The sequence below is a fragment of the Delphinapterus leucas genome, chromosome 9 (genome assembly GCF_059928025.1).
Source record: "Delphinapterus leucas isolate spDelLeu-1000000601 "Yukka" chromosome 9, BTC_Dleu_Yukka2, whole genome shotgun sequence".
Lineage (NCBI taxonomy): Eukaryota > Metazoa > Chordata > Mammalia > Artiodactyla > Monodontidae > Delphinapterus > Delphinapterus leucas.
The window spans coordinates 6313839-6335651 of NC_143137.1; the positions used below are offsets into that span (position 1 = coordinate 6313839).

The window sequence follows — 21813 nt, forward strand, 5'->3', positions numbered from 1 at the left end:
AACTCTCACCGATACTGTCTTATTTATTTTATTAACATCTATTTGTTTTTATTAATTTTTTTTTACCATTTTGGCCATTTTTAAGTGTATAGTTCAGTGACATTAAGGACATCCGCATTGTTGTGTAACCATCACTACCATCCATCTCCAGAAATTTTTGTTATCCTAAATGGAAACTCTGTACCCATTAAATACTAACTCCCCATTTCCCCCACTCTCCCGCCCCTGCTAACCCCCATTCTGCTTTCTGTCTCTATGGATTTGACTATTCTATGTATCTCATATAAGTGGAATTATATAATATTTATTATTTCGTGTCTAGCATATTTCACTTAGCATAATGTCTTCAAGGTTCACCTATGTTGTAACTTATATCAGAATTTCCTTCCTTTTTAAGGATGAACAGTATGTCATTGTACATGGCACATTTTGTTCATCCATTCTTCTGTTGATAGGCAATTAGGTCTTGAATTGTAATGCTAAATAAACCCTCCTGTCTTGTCTATACAAGAGTGATATTAGAGAAAGTTGGGAGGACAGCTTCTAAATATTTGCTGGATGAATCAATAAATGGCATGAATTATTTTTTGCAGTGTGAGTAGAGTTTTGTTTGAACTAATTATACTGTCTGCAGTAGGATCAATGGGATGTATTTGCGGGGTAATTGAGTAGGGCAACGATTCTCAATGTGGGATTAGAATAACATTCCCACTGGGAATGAGAACCACCTGGAGGCTTTCACAAGCTATCCTACCGTTCTTGGTTGAAATACCTTGGTTCCACCTTTGGAACCAATGGACTAGTGTTAGTATGCAGTTTCATAAGTAGATGGCCCCAGCATTCATCATTCCCCAATTTTCTAGGCACAGCCCTAGATTTCCATTTGGGGATCCAGTTTTTCCTCATTGTCTGGCTGTGTGTTCATGGTGGGGCTTTATCCTCAGTTCCAGGCATAAGGCATGTGACCCAAACTTAGATTAAGCGCAGATCATTTCCCGCAGACCACGGTGATTGTTTCAGGAGTGGGCCCATGGCCAAGTCCGTCACATTACAGCAAATCTTAGGGCTACCTGGAAAAGCTCTTGCACTTGAAGAGTGCAAGGTTCACTTGAAGAGTGAACTTGAACCTGCAAGGATGTAAAGTTGGAGCGGTAGCAGCCACCTCGCCCCCACGAGAGGTTCTCCTGGAGCTGCCAAAGACCACACCCCCTCCACGGGCTCTAGAATGAGGACAACCTGTGGAACGCAGAGCTGAGAGGTGGGAAAGAACCACTCCTGAAGGTGTTGCTCGAGCTCTGAATTCAGCAGTGCCTGAAGCTGGATTGAGCCTTGACATTTTAGTACGTGCCCAATAAGTAGTCTTTTGCTTAAGCCTCTTGCAGTTTGAAAGAGTTCTAATTAATAGGCTGAGAGACTGGGCCAAGGTAACTGGCATTTAAATGGGTGCCCAGGAGTCCCCAGGTCCCATATCCTAGGGTGCTGCACTCAGAACCGCCTGGGTGGGCTGCTGTTTTGTGGGGGTGAACCCAGGTGTACTTACTCCATTGCTGTTACTTGGGGGGATAACACATTGTGATTTGGGGGTTGGAGGGAAATCACATGTGCCCCAATATGGTTTTTACATTCTACTGCCTCCCTTCCCCCCATTTTCCCTACCCTTAGGAGAGAATTTGGTTACAAAAATATATGTGCAGCATAACAAGTTTTATATATTCTTTGCAACGAATGCAAATATACACATGCATATATATATGTATATGTATTTATATACTCATAGGATCGGTTTTTGGAAGGAAACACCAAAACTGGCTACCCTGATTGCCTGGAGGGATGGAAATTGGACATCAGGAGATAAAGCAGGGGGACTTTTCATTGTAGACTCATTCCTACATTTTGAGTATTCCCTAATCAGAAGAGTAGTTTAAATTAAATTAGTAAAAAACTAAAATATTTGAAGACTTCCACTAGATCCCTTCTATCCTCGCTAACCCAGTGCCTGCTCGGCGTTATCACCAAGCCCATCTGCTTTGTCACTTTACTACTTTAAATGGAGACGACAACATGACACGATCCAGGGACGGTCTGCATGCGCAGAGAACCCAAAACACAGTCAGGCCCTAGGCAAAAGAGCACAAAAAACACATCAACTGCCAAGAGCCTTTCTCTAAAATGATTGTGCAATCTCTCTGGGGAGAACTGAGGTTTCAAGTAGGGCTATGATACTGCATAGGAAAGCCCCTGTTTCTGGCATTTGGGGGGTTGGGAGTCCCTGCCTGATGGACCAGAGTCGCTAATCAGGCTGCCTGGGCAGGGAGGGCCCCCCGGGAAAGTTCCCGCGTGGAGGCCACAAGTTCAGGCTGCTGCCACCTTCATTTGTAGGAATGAAGACCAGGTACCTGAGGAAGGCAGAAGCCCAGCGAACTGACAGAGAAGCCCTGAGAGATGCAGAAGGGAAATTAAGACCATTCAAATAACATCTTTAGCAAGATGAGGAATTGTATTAAATATTGCATCTATCAGCATAAGAATGTGCTATCGATAAGGACAATTAGCAGACAAGAGTTACTTAGAGACTAAAAATGTGGTTGCTAGGGCTTCCCTGGTGGCGCAGCGGATGGGGGTCCACCTGCCGATGCAGGGGATGTGAGTTCGTGCCCCAGTCCGAGAGGATCCCACGTGCCGCGGAGCAGCTGGGCCCATGAGCCATGGCCGCTGAGCCTGCGCGTCCGGAGCCTGTGCTCCGCAGCGGGAGAGGCCACAGCGGTGAGAGGCCCGTGGACCGCAAAAAAAAAAATATATATGGTTGCTAAAGTTAAAAAAAATCCAAAGAAAATCTAGAAAAGAATGAAAAAGAGGCATGAAATACGAGAGAAGAAAATAAGAGCAAAAGAAGGCCATCCCTGTGGCCATGGCTCTGTTAGAGAAACATCCACCAATAGTGGTGTCTGCAAGAGAGAACAGAGGAAAATCAACATAAAGAAAACTGCAGAGTTAAGAAAGACTTTAATTTGCAGAGTGAGAAGGCCCATTTAGTGGCCAGCACGAGAAATAGGAAAAAAAATAGACTCTTTCCCACGCAGACCCATCTTCATGAAAGGATAAGAAGATTCCAAAAGTTAAATAACAACAATAATGTTTTGGTTGCTTGCAAAGGTATAGGAGTTAGATTGGCATCAGACCCAATCAGTCTAAGCTGGAGGACGAATGGAGAAATGTCTTCAGCATTTTGAGGGAAAATGATTTTGAATCGGCATTTTGAAAGTGCAGTCAATCCAGTCCCTGAATGAAGGGGCAGAAAAATACTTTTATTTTCACAACATCTGGAATTCAGAAAGTTTGCCTCCTACTCACTTTTTAGTGATAGCTATTTGAAGGTTTGCGCTGGCAAAACTAGGGAGAGACCAACCCAAAGGAGAGATGGGATCTCCCAGGGCATGTGATCCAGAAGAAGAAGGACAAGAGGTGCGGCTGGCGGCAGGAGGGAGGTGGAAGTTGGGGGGGTGGATGAGGGAGGAAGGGCAGGGTGAGGATGTTTCATCTTCCCTGTGAGAACCTAGAAAGTCACTCCTGTTGACGGAACAAGACCGGTACTCATAGATAATGAAGGCATCATTGGCCAAGAAAAAAGTAAAAATGCCAAAGAAAGCTCAAAAATAACTTAGAAAGGGCATATATGAACTTAAGTTATGCATAAACAAGTCCTCAAACCACATCATCTTGGTGTGCACCAACATTATCAATACATGAATGAAACATTCAATTTTGATTAATCTTTATTGTCTACATACTTCATTTTATTTTGAATATTTATAATTTCAAATAGCATTACTTAGGGATTGAGCCCTAAAAATTCAAATGTTAAAGGACATTTTCAAGCACACAAAACTATAGCCAATTGTAACACACCGCACCCACGCGCCCTCAGAACACATTTTCTACTTTCAGCGATCAGATCTAGTTTCATCTATATCCCCCTCATATTTCCTCTCTTTGGAGAATTTGTTTTATTGTGAAGGGTGTTTGCTGGTTTCTGTAGTGAAGAGCTGTGTTTAATACCAGATGAGACTCACATTATCTCCGCTTCCCAAATTGATCTTCAGAGGACCTGGTTTCAGAAAATAATACAGGAAGGATCTGCAAATGTTTAGTGATTATTTCTGGTATTGCATTTTTCATCATTCGTGGACTGATGACCATTTATGGAAGATGCTGGGAGTCAGAGGAAATCACGGCTACCCAACTGGTATAATTAGTGGCATGAGTAATTAACCAGGATCAAATTGAGGCTTTAGCAACAGAGAAACGGAGAGACGCCAGCTCAGTATGATCTTATATCAAACCTGAACATCTTTGGGTATTTGGGCCTTTTAAAAGTTTCTTGAACACTTAAAAAATAGAAATAAATACTGGCCTTAAAAACTTAAAAAAAAATCTGATTAATCTTTTATGGGTGACATCACTAAGCGTTGGTTTTTCGGCAGCTCAGCATGCATTCCTGCTCTTTCTGGGAACAGGCCCCTGGTCTCCTTTGGAAACAGTCCTCCTCGGCTGTAAGCCCCTGAACCTTAACTAAGTGACTCTGACTTCACCAGCTCTCAACCCAGGACTGGCAGGATGCAGGGCATCGTGCGATGCAGGGTAATCGGTGTATCCCAGCCCCATGGCTTAGGTATGGGCTTGGGCTCCAAGGCTGTCCCACAAGACTCAGTCCGGGGATTTTTTTGTTGGAGAGTTGAGGAGAGAGGGAATATAGCAATGACTGAAGCTAGATAAATTTCCTTTTCTGTTTAAGCTGTGTGAGTTGTACTTCTGTTTCCTGCAGCAGGAGGGGCCTGAGGGATTGGTTAGCTTACTTAGAACTAGAAACAAAATTGTAAAAGTGATGAGAATGTTGCCAAGCACACAGAACAGGTCAGGCTGACCGTCATTGCTGAGAGTGGACCAAAAAGTAGGAAAGCACACCAAAATTGGCAAAGGCATCTCAGGTTTCAGAAAGTTATCCACAGATATCCGTCCCTGATTCTGGGACCGGACATAATTGCTTACAAGTAGGTGAGTTTGGGGCTTCCCTGGTGGCGCAGTGGTTGAGAGTCTGCCTGCCGATGCAGGGGACACGGGTTCGTGCCCCGGTCCGGGAAGATCCCACATGCCGCGGAGCGGCTGGGCCCGTGAGCCATGGCCGCTGAGCCTGCGTGTCCAGAGCCTGTGCTCCGCAACGGGAGAGGCCACAACAGTGAGAGGCCTGCGTACCGCAAAAAAAAAAAAAAAAAGTAGGTGAGTTTGAAAGACAGCAGCCATCGTGCACAAATTGTAAAAACGTGTAAAACCAATCACTGGAATCAGTAATTTAAAGTATTTTTTCATATTTTCAACTGTGACCCTTTCATACTTGTTTTGATTTTCAGTGCAGTATTTTTCTTCTTTTCCTTTCTAAACTCCTTGGTCACTCCTTTGGCCAGCCCCGCCCATTCCCAAGTGATTTGTCTTAACAACTGATGCTTGTTTGTACTTTTCTTGGTACTTGTTTATCTTTATTGAGGTATAATTGATACACAGTGAACTGCACATATTTACAGGATGCAATTTGGTAAGTTTTGACATATATACGCCACGATTAAGGTAATGAAAATATCCATCACCTCCCGGAAGTGTCCTTGTGTTCCTAGGCAATCTCTCCCCCCGGCCCTCCTCTCCCCCCATCCCCAGGCACCCCCTGATTTGCTTTTCGTCAATGTAGATTACTGTACATTTTCTAGAGTTTTCTATAAGTGGAATCATACGATGTGTGTTCGTTTTGTCTGTTTGTTTGACTTCTTTCCCTCAGCCTAATGATTTTTTTTCAGTAAACCTGATTTTGTTTTTTTAATTTAATTTTTATTTTATATTGGAGCATAGTTGATTTACTAAGCCTAATGATTCTGAGAGCCATCCATGTTGTTGTGTGTCAGTAGTTCATTTCTTTTTATTTAGAATACTATTCCATTGTGTGGATATACCAAAGTTTCTTTATCCGCTCACCTGTTGATGGATTTTTGGGTCGTTCCCAGTTTGGGGCTGTTACAGGTAAACAATCTTCTGTAAACAATCAGGTACAAGTCTTTGCAGACATATGCTTTCTTTTCTCTTGGGAAACACCTAGGATTAGAATGGCTGAAACATCACGGGTGTATGTTTAGTTTTTTTTTTTTTTAACATCTTTATTGGAGTATAATTGCTTTACAATGGTGTGTTAGTTTCTGCTTTATAACAAAGTGAATCAGTTATACGTATACATATGTTCCCATATCTCTTCCCTCTTGCGTCTCCCTCCCTCCCACCCTCCCTATCCCACCCCTCTAGGTGGTCACAAAGCACCAAGCCGATATCCCTGTGCCTTGCAGCTGCTTCCCACTAGCTATCTACCTTACGTTTGTTAGTGTGTATATGTCCATGACTCTCTCTCGCCCTGTCACAGCTCACCCGGTTAGTATGTTTACTTTTTAAGAAAGCTACCAAGTGTTTTCCAGAGCCATGACACCATTTTATACCTCAACCATTTCCCCCACATGCTCACCAACACTTGGTGTGGTCAGTGTATTTAGTTTCAAGCATTCTAGTAGTCTTTTTTAACGGTTGCACAATTATTCCATGATATCCTTACCGATGAACTTTTACCTCACTACCTGTATTTTTGCCTCTAGAAAAAAAGCTGTGCTCCTGGGCTGCGGTAACTGGAGCTTTTACTGCTGTGAGATGGAGTCTTTGGAATAGGATCACACATTAAAGGGTATAGCTATTTAAAATTGCAATAAATATTATCAGAGAGCTTTCCAAAAAGGCTAGAATCATTTTCATTTTACCAGCAGTGCATTAAAGTGACCTTTGTCCCTCTCCCTAACCTCACTACTGACTTTTGCCAGTAGGAGATATTGGAGCTCATTTTAATTTTTGCAAATTATTTTAATTTTCACCTCCTTGACTATTTATGAAGTTGAGTATCTTTTCATATATGTATTGGCTATTTATTGTTCATCTTTGAACAATCTACACATATATTGCCCAGTTTCCTTGATTTTTGTGAGCTTTTTTTATGACATGCATTTTAAGATTTCATTGTATTTTTCAAATCTGTTTGTTTTTTTTTTTTTGTCTTCAACTTTGAGGCCATAATAAAACCCTAAAGAATCTTTTCTTTGATAACTTCTGGCTTCATGTCTTGGTTAAGAAAGTATATCCAACTCTTATACATACAGTTTCCTATATTTTATTTTATTATTATTATTATTTTTGTGGTATGTGGGCCTCTCACTGTTGTGGCCTCTCCCGTTGCGGAGCACAGGCTCTGGACACGCAGGCCCAGTGGCCATGGCTCACGGGCCCAGCCGCTCCGCGGCATGTGGGATCCTCCTGGACCAGGGCATGAACCCGTGTCCCCTGCATCGGCAGGCGGACTCTCAACCACTGCGCCACCAGGGAAGCCCTTTTGGTTTGTTTTTGAAGTATAATTGACCTACTACACTATGTTAATTCTTGTTGTACAATATAGTGATTCAATTATTTTGATACATTTCAAAATGATCACCATTATAAGTCTAGTTATTACTCACATCTTCTTTATCCATTCATCTATTGATAGGCACTTAGATTGCTTCCATATCTTGGCTATTGTAAATAACGCTGCAATGAACATAGGGGTGCATGTATCTTTTCTAATTAGTGCTTTTGTTTTCTTCGGATAAATACTTAGGAGTAGAATTGCTGGATCATATGGTAGTTCTATTTTTAATTTTTTGAGGCATCTCCATACTGTCTTCCATAGCAGTTGCACCAATTTACGTTCTCACCAACGGTCATGAGGGTTTCCTCTTCTCCACATCCTGGCCAACACTTGTTATTTATTGTCTTTTTGATAATAGCCATTCTGATAGGTGAGAGGTGATGTCTCATTGTGGTTTTGATTTGCATTTCCCTGGTGATTAGTGACACTGAGCATCTTTTCATGTGCCTGTTGGCCATTCGTATGTCTTCTCTGGAAAAATGTCTATTCAGATCATCTGCCCGTTTTTTAGTCAAATTATTTTTTTGATGTTAGTTGTTTGAGTTCCTTGTATATCTTGGATATTAACCCCCTTTTGGATATATTATTTGCAAATATCTTCTCCCATTCAGTAGGCAGCCTTTTCATTTTACTTTTTATTTTCCTTTGCTGTGCAAAGCTTTTTAGTTAGATGTAGTCCCATTTGTTTGTTGTTGCTTTTGTTTCCCTTGCCTGAGGAGACAGATCCAAAAACATATTACTAAGACGGATGTCAAAGAGTTTACTGCTTATGTTTGTTCTAGAAGTTTTATGATTTCAGGGCTTAGATTTAAGTCTTTAATCCATTTTGAATTTATTTTTGTATATGGTGTGAGAAACTAGTCCAGTTTGATTCTTCTGCATGGAGCTGTCCAGTTTTCCCAAAACCATTTATTGAAGAAGCTGTCTTTTCCCTATTGGATATTCTTGTCTCCTTTGTGTAGATTAATTGCCCATGTAAGTGTGGGTTCATTTTGGGGCTCTCTATTCTGTTTAGGCTAACTTTTTCTTCTTGGGTGAGTTTTGGTGGTTTTTGTGTCTTTCCAGGAATTGAAAGACTATTTCACCTAAAGTGTCAAATGGATGGGCATATAGAGTTGTTCACAGGATCTACAGCCACCTACATATTAAATAGACATCTAATAATGGCTATTTAATATCTGTAGGATCAGTAGTAATGTCTTCTCGTTTACTGGTGATATTAGTAGTTTGTGTCTTCTCCCTTTTTCCCTTGGAAAATATATTTAAAAAATTTTTTACATAATATTTTTTGTTTTTGGCTGCACTGCATGGCATGTGGGATCTTAGTTCCCTGAACCAGGGATGGACCTGTACCCCCTGCATTGGAAGCATGGAGTCTTAACCACTGGACCACCAGGGAAGTCCAGGAAAATATTTTTTAGATGTTTATTAATTGGTCTTTTCAAAGAATCAGGTTTGGGGTTCATGTTGTTTTTTCTGTTTTTAATTCCATGATTTCTACTCTCATTTTTATCATTTTTCAATCTTCTTGCTAGCTTTTGGGTTTATTTTTGCTCTTCTTTTTCTAGTTTCTTAAGGTTGATGAAAAAATAGATTTTTTGAGAACTTTCTTCTTTTCTGATATAAGCGTTTAATTCTTGCTATGGTCTGAATGCGGTGCTCCCCCCAGTTCGTATGTTGCTTTATTGTGGTACATTTGTTGCAGTTGATGAGCCAATACTGATACATTATTATTTAATTAAAGACCACAGTTTACCTGAGGGTTCCCTCTTGGTGTTGTCTAGCCTATGGATATTGACAAGTGTATAGTGAAATGTATCCACCATTATAACATCAGCCAGAATAGTTTCACTGCCCTAAAAATACTCTGTGCTCCACTTACTCATCCATCTCCCCAAAGCCTGGAACCATTGATCTTTTACTGTCCCCATGGTTTTGCCTTTATTAGAATGTCGGAGTTGGAATCATACAGTACGTAGCCTTTTCAGATGGCGTCTTTTACTTAGCAGTATGCATTTAAGGTTCCTCCATGTCTTTTCATGGCTTCATAGCTCATTTCTTTTCTGTTTATTTATTTATTTTTAATTTTTATTATTGTCTGCGTTGGGTCTTCGGTGCTGTGCACAGGCTTTCTCTGGTTGCAGCGAGCGGGGGCTACTCTTTGTTGCGGTGTGCGGGCTTCTCGTTGTGGTGGCTTCTCTTGTTACAGAGCACGGGCTCTAGACGTGCGGGCTTCAGTAGTTGTGGCACACAGGTTCAGTAGCTGTGGCACGCAGGCTCAGTAGTTGTGGCACGCAGGCTCAGTAGTTGTGGATCACGGGTTTAGTTGCTCCACGGCATGTGGGATCTTCCCGGGCCAGGGCTTGAACTCGTGTCCCCTGTATTGGCAGGTGGATTCTTAACCACTGTGCTACCAGGGAAACCCCTCATTTCTTTTCAATGTTGAATAATATTCCATTGACTGGATGTACCACAGTTTATCCATTTGCCTACTGAAGGACATCTTGGTTGCTTGCAAATTTTGGAGATCATGAATAAAGCTATTATAAATATTCATGTGCAGATTTTTGTATGGAGCTAAATAATATATTTTTAAATAAAGGGATGAGAAAGGAGGGCCTTCTAAGAATGATAGAAGCCATAAAGAAAATGTTTGTTAAAATTTCCAGACTGAGCAAAAAACTTATTGTAGCTAACTTAGATGAACAGCAGGGGGTAGTATCTGCAAGACATTTGACACCAATTGACAGTTCTCTTTTACTGAGCATATTGTCAATTTAAATTAGAGACACAAGTCTCAAACTTTCTTGACTCTTCTATTTTGTTTTATTTTATTACCTCCATGCCTATGGCAGAAGAAAGAAGTATCAGTGATCTCCTTTGGATCTGTCCAAGAAACCTTATGAGTATTTAGACTTGTTAGGAATTACTAGATTTCAATTTACATCTCACAATGAGGAAAAACATTATTATTATTATTATTTAGTTATTTTGCGGTACGCGGGCCTCTCACTGCCGCGGCATCTCCCATTGCTGAGCACAGGCTCCGGACGCGCAGGCTCAGCGGCCATGGCTCACAGGCCCAGCCACTCCGCGGCACGTGGGATCCTCTTGGACCGGGGCATGAACCCGTATCCCCTGCATTGGCAGGTGGACTCTCAACCACTGTGCCACCAGGGAAGCCCTATTTTTTAAAATAAATTTATTATTTATTTATTTTTTGGCTGTGTTGGGTCTTCGTTGCTGTGTGCAGACTTTCTCTAGTTGTGGTGAGAGGGGGCTACTCTTCATTGCAGTGCATGGGCTTCTCATTGTGGTGGCTTCTCTTGTTGCGGAGCACAGGCTCTAGGGTGTATGACCTTCAGTAGTTGTGGCGCATGGGCTCAGCCGTTGTGGCTCACGGACTGTAGAGCGCAGGCTCAGTAGTTGTGGCGCACGGGCTTTGTTGCTCCACGGTATGTGGGATCTTCCTGGACCGGGGCTTGAACTGTCCCCTGCACTGGCACGCAGATTCTTAACCCCTGGGAAGTCACCAGGGAAGTCCCAGGAAACATTATTAAATAAGACAACCATAATTCTACAAGCTTTGAGAGACCAATGGTTATTTTCACAGGGCAGAGCTACAGTTTTCGAGGACTGGATATCTCACAGACTCTGTTGCAGGAATAATATTTGCTGTTTTCCTCTGTAGCTGTAGGGGCAAAGGAACAATTTCCCTCCTTTTATTTGCTGGTATTTCTTTCACCAACCATTAGAAGCACTTATGGTTTGAAGAGCCATCACTAGAATTCCAAGAGCTAACACTGAAGGAAAAAGAGGAGTCCTGAATAGTCACAAAACTCTAAATAAAGAAAGGAAAGGGGCGAAAAGGAGTGTTAACCAGTGTTATATAGAGTAGGTAGTATTTTGCTTTCTTGAGTAATAAATAAAGGCCTTTCTTGAATCAACAAGAAAAATACATATAATTTAACAGAAGAAATCAGCTAAGTATATGAAGAGGCTGTTTAGAGGAAAAAGCATACAACTGTCCCCAGTAGAAAGCAGCTCATCTCACCCTATGTAGTAGCTGAGGAAATTCCTGAAGACAGAACTAAGATGATTTTTTTCAGTGATTAATTTGCATTTTTTCTAATGCACAGAAAGTAGCCGGTCAGGATCCATAGTCTCTATGGTGTGGGGTCATGAGTATTAGCCTCAGTAGCTTAAGACAAGTAAAAGGACAGGTTTACCTCAACCGTGAAAAACTCACGTGGCAGGTGTGGATTTGATATGGTTGAGCAATGTCTTGTGTACCAGGTATTTACAAAATATGTGCTGAGATGACTGAATAGGTTGACTTCGTGCATAGAAGTATTCACGATAAACCAGTTGAGAGTTGATAAATGTCTAGCACAAAGAGGTATTTTTGTTTTAGAGGAGTTGATCTTTTAACCTTCTTTCCCCTACCCACCCCCACCCCCAACTAAAATGAGATATCAGAGGGATTTCTAGCTAGCAAAGACAAAAAATGTCTTCTGTATGTTAAAAGCATGCCTTTCTGTCCTCTACAGCAGGAGGGCATGTGTCTACCTCATTCAGTGTAATAGCTATTATTGTTTGAAAAGTTAAAATGACAGTATCAATATGGGAGAATATTTTGTAAGTCAGGCATGGCTTTCATTGCAAATGTGAAATGTGGGTGTTATCTGCATTATAAATGCCCTCCCCTCTAAGCAAAGAACCAAGAGTTACTTGCAGCTCAATGTCCTGATTATAGCTGTTTCTCAACTTATAGTTCTGAACCCAAATGTGCAAGTAATGGTTCAAACCCTGCCCCCTTCACTCTAAGGATGTCTCCAGAGAGGTGCTTCAGCCCCTGCAACCCAGGGGCCCCAGCAGGGCCTTTGCACAGAAGCAGAGGAAGAACATTAACCAGGGCAGTGGGAGGCGCCATGGCACCCCTATCCACTTAAGTGCCTGTCACTTTGCCCAAATCGCACTATGGGTGGGGTCGGATGTGTCCCTGGCTTCTGTGGAAATGCAAGTCCACCTAGGTGAAGAAACCTACCAAACTTTGTTTCCTCCTCAGGTCAAAGCATGGGTGACTTGAGAGCAGGGCATTTGACAGAGAAACAAGAAGGGGGGCCAGAGCCATAGAAGGTCTGAAGCAAGATGCCTGCCTTGAGTTCAGCCTTCACTGCCATCTGGAATTACATATAAGAAGCTATCTTTATGCAGGAGACATAAATGGTGGGCGTGGGGAGATACGAGTTGGTCCAGTGTGGGCCAGTGAAGGGCGGTGGATGCTTGGTTTGGGATGCAACTGTGCCCCAGATGTTCATTGGCTTCCCCGAGCCTCCAGACTAACTCAGGTAGAGACCTTGTTCTGCACAAAAGCCCTACAGAGATGCGGTGGGGAGAAGGAAATGGAACTGTTATTAAAAAGAAAACAAAACCAAGCCAAACCAAAAAGAAAACCCTCTTCCTCTGGCGTCTCCGAGGGCTTTTGAGTCACTCTCTGAGGACAGCTTGGTGAGGAAACTCACACATTGTCCTTTTCCTGCCCCGGGGTACACGGCCTTTCTCTCTCTCTCTCTCTGGCAGGTAGAATTGGTTGCCAGGTTTTTTCACTTGTCACTCCTCTTATGTTTTTGTGAAGAGACTAGAAGCCAATGAGAGAGGCCGCCTGGGAGAGGAGGGAAGATTGCAGCAAGATTGTCTGAGAACTTGCAGAACTTTCCAGAACATACCAGGTAACAGGGCTTGTTCGTCTCTCTACCTCTCTCTTTCCCCTTCCCTCCCTCTCCTTCTCCCTCTCTGTGCAGTTCTCCCAGTAACAATCTGTGTCAATCTGCACACTTGATCTTTCTAAGCCTGAGTTTCATTATTCCTAAATTATCAGGGTCAGGAATTACATACCCTAAAGCCCCAAATAACTGCAAACAGAAAATATTACTAGCACTATATTTTTCAGAACCTAAAATTTTGAACAGAATGAGCTCAGAGAGTAGCCCTTTGGTGATACTAGCTTGCTTATTTGTCGCGTTTGTGCAAAAGTGTATTCACATAGGCACCCACATCTGGGTGCACCTATAGAGTTCTCTGCATGTTGCTGGGTGAGGGAGGACGGTCTGACCCTCCTCTCTGCAACCTGCTCCCAGAAGTCACAGGATGCCCTTTGAAGAACAGGCTGAAAACTGGCCTTGCGATTTTAACCTGACTTGATGTCTGTTGCTTGTCTCTGTGGTACACACCACTCAACTCGAAGGCAAGTCTCTGTTTTCAAGAGGGAAAAAGATTTCAGGAACAGGACAAGGTGATCCGCTTGGGTAAAACACGTGCTTTATTTCTGAGAAAGACATACAATTTATTGTTTTGAAAAATGATCTAACCTGCTCACTGAGCAGGATGGAGTTACGAGGGCGTTATCCCTGGAGGATTACCCTGCCTGGCACCCTTTGACAGCGACGGTGTCTCACCATGGCATCTTGTTTATGATTCCTAATTGGCGTGTCACCTTCTCCAACCCTCTCCCGTGGGGCCGGTAGGGAGGAGATCCTGAATACTTTTGGCAAATGAGAGTGAGATAATCTGCCTGGGTTTTGGCCCATTTCAGGCCAGTTTCAGCCCATTTCACAAGTTTGCCAAGGGTGCCTCTACCTTTCCTGTCCCCACGTGCTCCTTTCAGCCCTGCCCAGTGGAGACGTCGCAGGAAGTGGGGCTTCCCAAGGGTGGTACAAGGAATCACGTTCTTTCCCTGTCTTTGGAAGGAGCTGTTCTCTAAACTGGTCCAACCGTCCTCCAAGTGTAGGGAGAAAAGTGTCTAGCAAAGCCAGGTATTTACTAACATTTTCAATGAGTGGATGGAAGGATGATGGCTCTGCAGTGAGGTTGATGGCCAGGAGGAAGCACGATGATGGTGATGTCGGGAGGGGACTAATGTGGCGACAAGGGCACGGGGATCTGCAGGGGACAGAGCAGGGGAGGGTGTGCAGCTGGGACCCGGTGGCAGCCTTCTGGCCAGAGGTGTGGCCGTTTGGACTAGAGAGGGAAAAAAAATCCTCACAAAATAATTGAGAAAGATGGTTCTTGAGAAGGGGCCCCTTTTTTCACTTCTCTTTCTGCTCAGGCTAGACTCAGAGAGAGCAGGAATTTAAGCCTCTCATTCTTGTTCCAAGATGGCTGGCTACCAGTCGCTTGGCCATACACATCACGTGAGTAGCGCTGCTTGACCCGTTCCCGAGGGTCTGAGGGGCAGCCAGAGGGGAACATCCCTCCCAGCACACAGGGCAGGCAGCACACTCTGGTCCTGCCTGCACTCCCAATTGGCCGGGAGACACCGTGAAGGGGTTGCCATCTCTCTCGGATATCCCTTCAACCCACAGTCCTGGGTGCAGGTGGCTTCACATTGCTGCTGTATTCCTCATATATAAAAGACGTGGACAGTGTTACCTGATTTCTCTGAGTCCAGGCATATCAGCTCCAGCCCCCCTCCAGCTCCCCTTTCTGCAGCTCTTTCAGCATCACCTTCTCTGCCCCTTAACATTCATCCAATCACTTACCTGGTACCAGCCTGGTGTCCTCAGATGCTTGGGAGCCCCTCCTTGCTGGTCCTCTCTGGAGACCACCATTCAAGATGATCCAAGGGCAGTACATGAGAAAACAGCGCACCTTGGTTTCAAGATCATCAGCACAGAAAATAAGCTGATATCTAAGAAACACCGGTGTCCCCATTTGCCTCCCCTATGCAATCACATCTTTTAAAAAGTCCTCCCTGTAGACTTCGTGCTTGAAAAGATCCAGCCAAAGGTGAGAATTATTTTCAGGTTTGCTCCTTCTCCAAATTTCAACAGAGAGAATTAGCTGGATCGATGTATCAGTTTTCTCCAGAAAAAACAGAACCAATAGGATATATGTATGAAGAAATCTATTTGAAGGATTGGCTCACGCAATTATGGGGGCTACTAGGTCCAAAACTGGCAGGCTAGAAACTCAGGCAGGAGCTGATGTTGAAGCCTTGAGGCCGAATTCTCTTTTGGCTTGAAAATACCATTAGAACGAATTACAAGATATTACCGGGAAACTGTCTGATAGAAGCTGAATTTTGACATTCAAATTAAAATAATTCCCAAGTTATTTATTTATTAAATTATTTTTCCTTCAAGGGTAATCACAGTGGCCAGTTTCAGAGGTGGAGGGGCTAGATAACATCCTATATGGTGTGATTCCAAGGAGCGTGGAGGAAATCTACTTATTCCAAAAAGTAGTTTTTTTCGGTTCACCTGTCCTAGATGCCGAAATTCCACAATTAGAGATTCATTCTTTAGCATTAACTCCTTGAGCCTTAGAAAATACTCTAAAACTTGGCACACAGTGAGGTCCTGATGCAGTTTTGGGAAGGGTCGTGAAGTTCTTTCCCAATAGTGAAGCTTGAGTAGTCATCCTTGGGTGGGGCCTGAGTGGCCCCACTCGCTGAGCACAGGAAGTAGGAAGTAGGAAGAAAGACAAAGATCAAGAAAAAGGCATATGGGGTACAATGAAAGAAGGGGAGTGGACTGGAGAGAGATGCCCCTGAGGTAGCTACTGGTCAGAGACTATTTGAGCTGAGAATATGGAAGCATAGATCTTTGGTAACATAAGAGCTGGTCTGAGCCTAACAGATCAGGTCTTCCCTCTGTTTACCGGACGTATGCTCCACCCCACTGCCCACCTGGGGTCTTGACAATCTCCTACTCCTGACATGACCAACTCGTCCTGGTTTGCCTGGGGCTCTCCCAGTTTCAACACTGAAGTTCCTTTGATCAGGGGATCCTCTCAGTCCTGGGCAAACTGGGATGATTCGTGACCCTCTCTACCACCATCACCATGGAAACTTAGGGAAGAACGTCTTTTGTGAGTTTACCCAAGGCGAAACTTTGCGAGGCAATCTTGAGTTTGGGTGCCAGGACTGAGATCCTGAAGACAGAGAGCCAGGAAGCCAGGATATGACCAACTTCCTTAGTTGGTCTTCTGGGTGGACAGCACGTTTTCAGTGCATCCTGTTAGTAGCTAAATCCAGGTGGTGGGAAACCACGTGCGGTGCTCTTGTGTTGGGACTGTCTATATACTCTTTGTGAGGAAGTTCAGTCTAGTGCCAAGAATGGCTGAGGGTCAGCAGCCCTGGGTTTTAGTCTCGGCTCATCCATTAAAGTATGTGTGACCTTCAGTAGTTGTTTTTTTCTCCCTTCAATCTCCTCATCTATAAAATGTGGTGTTTTGTGTCGGATGTCACATCCGACTCGAATATGAACAGTCTCTGCCTGTTTTCCGTCTAGAACAAAATGGAGGGGCTTCAGAAGGGTGGAGAAGACACGTGCATCAAAGGTAAGATCTGGTGGAGCCCTGCACAACACCTGGGGACCATGAACTCAGCATTGGGTCAGCAAACTTCCCACCTGTAGGGAAAGGTACAAGACTAGAGTCACCTCAGCACAAAGAACATGCATATCCCCCAAGAAATAGAGCTTATTAGGCTATCTGCTGTCATGCTCTCCTTAGTGAGGGTAAGTTCTTTCAGATAAAACCCTGCCATCTTGTAAAACAGAGACCAGGCAGGGATGGGAGGAGATGAAAGTATGCGACTAACAATTAATTTAATGGTTGTAGGAAGCTCTGAGCATCAGAAGGCCTTCAGGGTGGGAACTGAATAGGGAGAATGTTCTGGAAAGGGTGGAAAAATTCAGCATCCCAAAAGGAGCAATCCTAATGACTTTGGCCAGCTGGGATGATTTATTCCACCAACCCTGCAAGACTTCCCTTTATTCTCTATGTAACAATATTTACTCTGAGCCCAGCCCTGTTCTGGGAAAAGAGAGTGTGATAGCCTAATTGATCCAGGGACGCTATTTCTTCTAGGTCTTTTCCTTTTTATCTTTCCTTCTCTTCCTCCTAAAAAGGCATTTATTACTCTTTTTGTCAGTTCAGGCTGCTAAAACAAACACCACAGACTGGGTGGTAATCAACAAATGTTAATTTCTCACTGATCTGGAGGCTGGGAGGTCCAAGGTCGAGGTGTGGTAGATCTGGTGTCTGGGGAGAACACTCTTCCCGGTTGCTGTGTCCTCATCTGGTGGAAAGAGAGTTCTAGTCTCTTTCTTTTCTTAGAAGGACGCTAATTCCATCATGGAGTTCCACCCTCACGCCCTCATCTAGACCTCAGCACTTCCCAAAGACCCAACTTCCAGATACCATCACATTGACGATTAGGGTTTCAGCATATGATTTTGGGGGGGACACATTCAGTCCATGGCAATGGCACATTACCTTTCTGTGTGCTCTGACAGGCGGAGGAGAAGAGAGCTTAAATCCAGGAGCATTTTGGTTGAGGATCATCCTGGTGGGCAAAACAGGCAGCGGGAAGAGTGCCACCGGGAACAGCATCCTCTGCCAGCCAGTGTTTGAGTCCAGGCTGGAGGCCCAGTCGGTGACCAGGAAGTGTCAGGGCGCAACGGGCACGTGGGATGGGAGGAGCGTCCTGGTGGTGGACACGCCCCCCATCTTTGAGGCGAGGGCCCAGGACCAAGAGGCGTACGAGAACATCGGGGACTGCTACCTGCTCTCGGCCCCGGGGCCTCACGTGCTGCTGCTGGTGACCCAGCTGGGGCGCTTCACAGAGCAGGACGTGGTGGCCGTGACCAGGGTGAAGGAGGTCTTTGGGGCGAGAGCCCTGAGACACACGGTCATCCTCTTCACCCGCAAGGAGGAGTTAGCGGACAGATCCTTGCATGACTACGTAGCAAACACAGACAACGTCAGGCTGAGGGGCCTGGTCCGGGAGTGCGGGCACAGGTACTGTGCCTTCAGCAACCGGGCCTCCGGGGACGAGCAGAGGAAGCAGCTGGCCGAGCTGATGGCCGTGGTCGAGGGGCTGGAGAGGGAGCTCCAGGGCACCTACCTCAGCAACGACCTCTTCTTTGATGCACAGCGGCTCCAGCAGGGCGGGGGCGACCCCCATGGAGAAGGTCACGTGCGCTACCTGGCCAAGGTGCGGTCGCATATTGCAAAGCAAAAGCAAGACCTGAAAGAGGCCCAGAGAAACGGTGCCTTCAAGGCGCTCCTGCGAGTCAAACACTGGATCGTCGTGCATGATGCTCTTTGTGTTTGTCTTGTTTGGTGCAGCTTACTTTTTCTTCTTATTCTGCTGATCATTTGGTATCATCTTTAATTCTCCTCTGTCTCATCTGTTTGTCAGAGGCTTTTCTAAAGTATCACCTCAAGGATTCTTTGTTCATTTCAGAAATAAATTCTGTTGGTCTGCAGAGGACATGGTTTGTCATCTCCGCAGCTCCCATCTTCCTTGTAGGTTTCTGGCTCGGTTCATGCCTCCACCAGTCCCTCGGTGAAGCCACGTGCCTCAGAGGAAGATGACGATGGCTCAGTTCGAGGGATGCCTGGCTGGTCTATATACTTCTCATTTTCTTTGTAGTGAGCAGCTCAGGCATAGGCCTGAGACCCAATTCAGGCCAATGGGAAGTGAGAAAAAGTCTGCAGAGCTGGGGCCAGGTTTCTGCTTGCCCAGGAAAGACCCCCATAGAGAGACAGTCTCTTCCTCCTCTGAGCATTGTTGGACCTGAGCGTAATGCTTGGAATGACAGCAGCCGTGTGGCTACCGACCTGAGGTTGAAGCCAAGCAGAATGATGGAGTCAACCCGAGCCACCGACTCAACCGCCTTGAAGCTTGCACTGTCTCTGGGTTTCCAGTATGTCAGCCAATAAATTCCCTTATTGCTTAAGCTATTGGAGTTTGGGGTCTCTTTTACCTGCATTTGAAAACATTTGATCTAATGAAGCGTTCTCCATATCCTTTAAAAAAAATCCTTAAATCTATCAGAACTTCCCTGTTTTCATGCTTCCTGTGAGTAAGTGAATCGAGACTAAATAAACGAATTTCTCTTTTCTTGTTCCCAGTATCAGGAAGGACCTCCCTCTACAGCCAAATTTCCTGCTTAGAGTAGACACTCACTGAATCCTGAAGAAAGTGAAAAATCCCTAGAGTTGTATTATTTTGGAAATGACAAAAGGAGGGGGCAGAGTAAATGGGACGATCCCTAGGGGGGTCTTTTCCATGCTTCGTTTATCCTTTGAGGGAGAAACAGAGACATATTTGAACACTTTCCAAGGAGTTACTTTGGCGAACATTCATGTGTGAGTACAGGCTGAGCAAAACCCTTTCTCCTTCTCTGCTGTAAAATATCCTTGGGTTAACCCTCCGGCTTTATTCCTCTTGGAAATCAACAAAGGTGGAATGTCGTCTGGATCACTGGGCAACGCTGCTCCTGGGGAAAGAGATGACTTCTTGGTGCGGGGAGGCCTGGGAATGGACCATCTACACACCTGGAGGGAGACCATCCTCCTGCAGCCCTGCTCTCTTAATACTTTCTTGGGCCGAGTTCCTGCCTGGTAGGGATGCCTTCCCTGGAGGGAGGATGAGACCGCCCCGCCCAGAGGGCTTCAAGGACAGCACACCCAGATCCAAAGTCTGCCTTCCTCTGCGCAGCCCACTCTCCCTCTGAGGGTCCGGGACAGTGCAGGGAGCCACTGTCACAGGGAGGCAAGACGGAAACCTGGCTCCCTCCCGACCTTGCTGCTAGTGCCCACACTGTGTCAGTTCCACCCCGTCGGTGTCGCCCCTCCGCGTTCTCTCCTCTCCTTCCCCACGCCTCGTGTTATGGCGCAGACTCTGATGGCCAAGATGGAATTCTTTTCTTCTGAATGGTATCCTTCGTTCTCAGGCTTACACTTATTTAGTCCAATGGCCACATTGCTGCAGCATGGTCTTCCTAAAATTCCTAACTTACTTAAAAGCCTCGGGGAGGAAGCCCTTGAACCCTGGGGGTGATGCCCAGGGCCCCGCCCAGCCAGGTGCCTCCCTGCATCCCTCCTACCAGGATTCTCATTCCCCTCGTTGACCGTGGGCTCCCTCCTCCTGAGTGAGTCCCGGGAGGGAGGGGCCGGCACATTCCTAGAAGCCCAGCCCTGGCTAGGTTGCCTCTGCCCACCCCCAACCCCACCCCCCGCCCCCCCTCCGAGCCCGCCCCCTCCTTCTGGCTGACACATTTCTCTCATACCCATTTTTATATGCCTTTATCCCCCTACCGCGCTGAGCATAGAGCCCGACACTCAGTGCTCACACAGGTGTTGGTGGAGCGGGACTGAATGAAGACAAGGAAGGGAGAGACCGAGTTAGGTCGGACCGTTTGGAAACACTGCATTGAGGAGGGGGTCCTTGGTCTGAGAACGCAAGAGTTCCTTGGGGTTTCAAGAGTTTGTGGAGCTCAGACATAGCACTGCTTGCACAAGATTGGAATCAGTTATGGGGTAGCGCTGTAGAGACCAACACGCACCTTAGTACCAGTGGGGGTTTGCAGAATGACGCTTGGGAATCACAGTTAAGTTCCTGAGACTCACTCTAGCGTATTCACCACTTGCCCATCCAGTCACAGGCTGCCTGGGACGACTGCGGGTCTCCCCTACAGGGTACGAAGCAGGGGCTGGGGGCGGCAGCTATCCCAAAGGAGAAGCTCAGAGGGGCCGCACAGGGCCCTCCTCTTCGGATTTCCTGTTTCCACTGACTTCGTGACTTCCACTCAGATTTCACGCCAATGTCTGCCCTCTTCTCTTTGCTACCATTGAAATGGGCAACGCCACCCTTTCCCCAAATTTCTGCAGGTATCACACACGATTGTGCTGACTTTGGGGTTCAAGATGTTCCAGTACATCAGAGCTCAACCCATGATGGAAAACTTCCTAAGACGGGGGTCGGCTAACCGCAGGCTGCAGACCTAATCCAGCCTGCCGCCCGTTTTGCATAACCTGTGAGCTAAAAGAGGGCTTTTACATTTATTGAAGGGTGAAGAAATCAAAAGAAGCAAAATGTTTCACATATGAAAAGTACATGAAATTCAAATTTCATAAAGTCGTATGGGGATGCAGCCTCGCCTGGCGCCTGCATCTTGTCCACCGCGGCTTTTGCTCTGCAAGGGAACGGTTGAGTGGCTGCAATGGAGACCAGATAGTCGGCTAAGCCTGAAATACTACCCTTACAGTCTGGCCCTTGCCAAGCCCCGCTCTAAGAAATTCCAGTTCCTTAATTTCCCAGGCACTGACTCTGCACAGACCCCATTCCTCTTCTCCCTCACCCCCAGTCCCCTCCCCCTTTCTCCCTCAGCCTTTTCAGGCCCCAGAGACCACCCCCGCCCCCCACCGAAATGTCCTCATCTTTCTCTCTTGGGGGGGGTGTGCCTTTTTATTTTTTTTTC

General features: G+C 45.4%; 1 protein-coding gene across 2 annotated transcripts; it reads left to right on the forward strand.

Annotated features, from left to right (window-relative positions):
- Nucleotides 1–13067: 13067 nt before the first annotated feature.
- LOC149748340 (GTPase IMAP family member 5-like) lies at nt 13068–19287 on the forward strand. Of its 2 annotated transcripts, none has more exons than XM_089917211.1 (3): nt 13068–13269; nt 16809–16879; nt 17839–19287. In XM_089917211.1, the coding sequence occupies exons 2-3, from the start codon at nt 16837–16839 to the stop codon at nt 18717–18719; spliced, it is 924 nt and encodes a 307-aa protein (XP_089773337.1). In that variant the 5' UTR covers nt 13068–13269; nt 16809–16836; the 3' UTR covers nt 18720–19287. The 2 variants fall into 2 exon arrangements, with proteins under 2 accessions (XP_089773337.1, XP_089773336.1); XM_089917210.1 differs by having other exon boundaries at nt 16831–16879.
- Nucleotides 19288–21813: the final 2526 nt, after the last annotated feature.

Coding starts and splice junctions, on each gene's coding strand:
- LOC149748340 (XM_089917211.1), top strand. CDS start 16,837: ATGGAGGGGCTTCAGAAGGGTGGAGAAGACACGTGCATCAAAG. Junction 16,880..17,838: donor AGAAGACACGTGCATCAAAG/GTAAGATCTGGT, acceptor GTGCTCTGACAG/GCGGAGGAGAAGAGAGCTTA.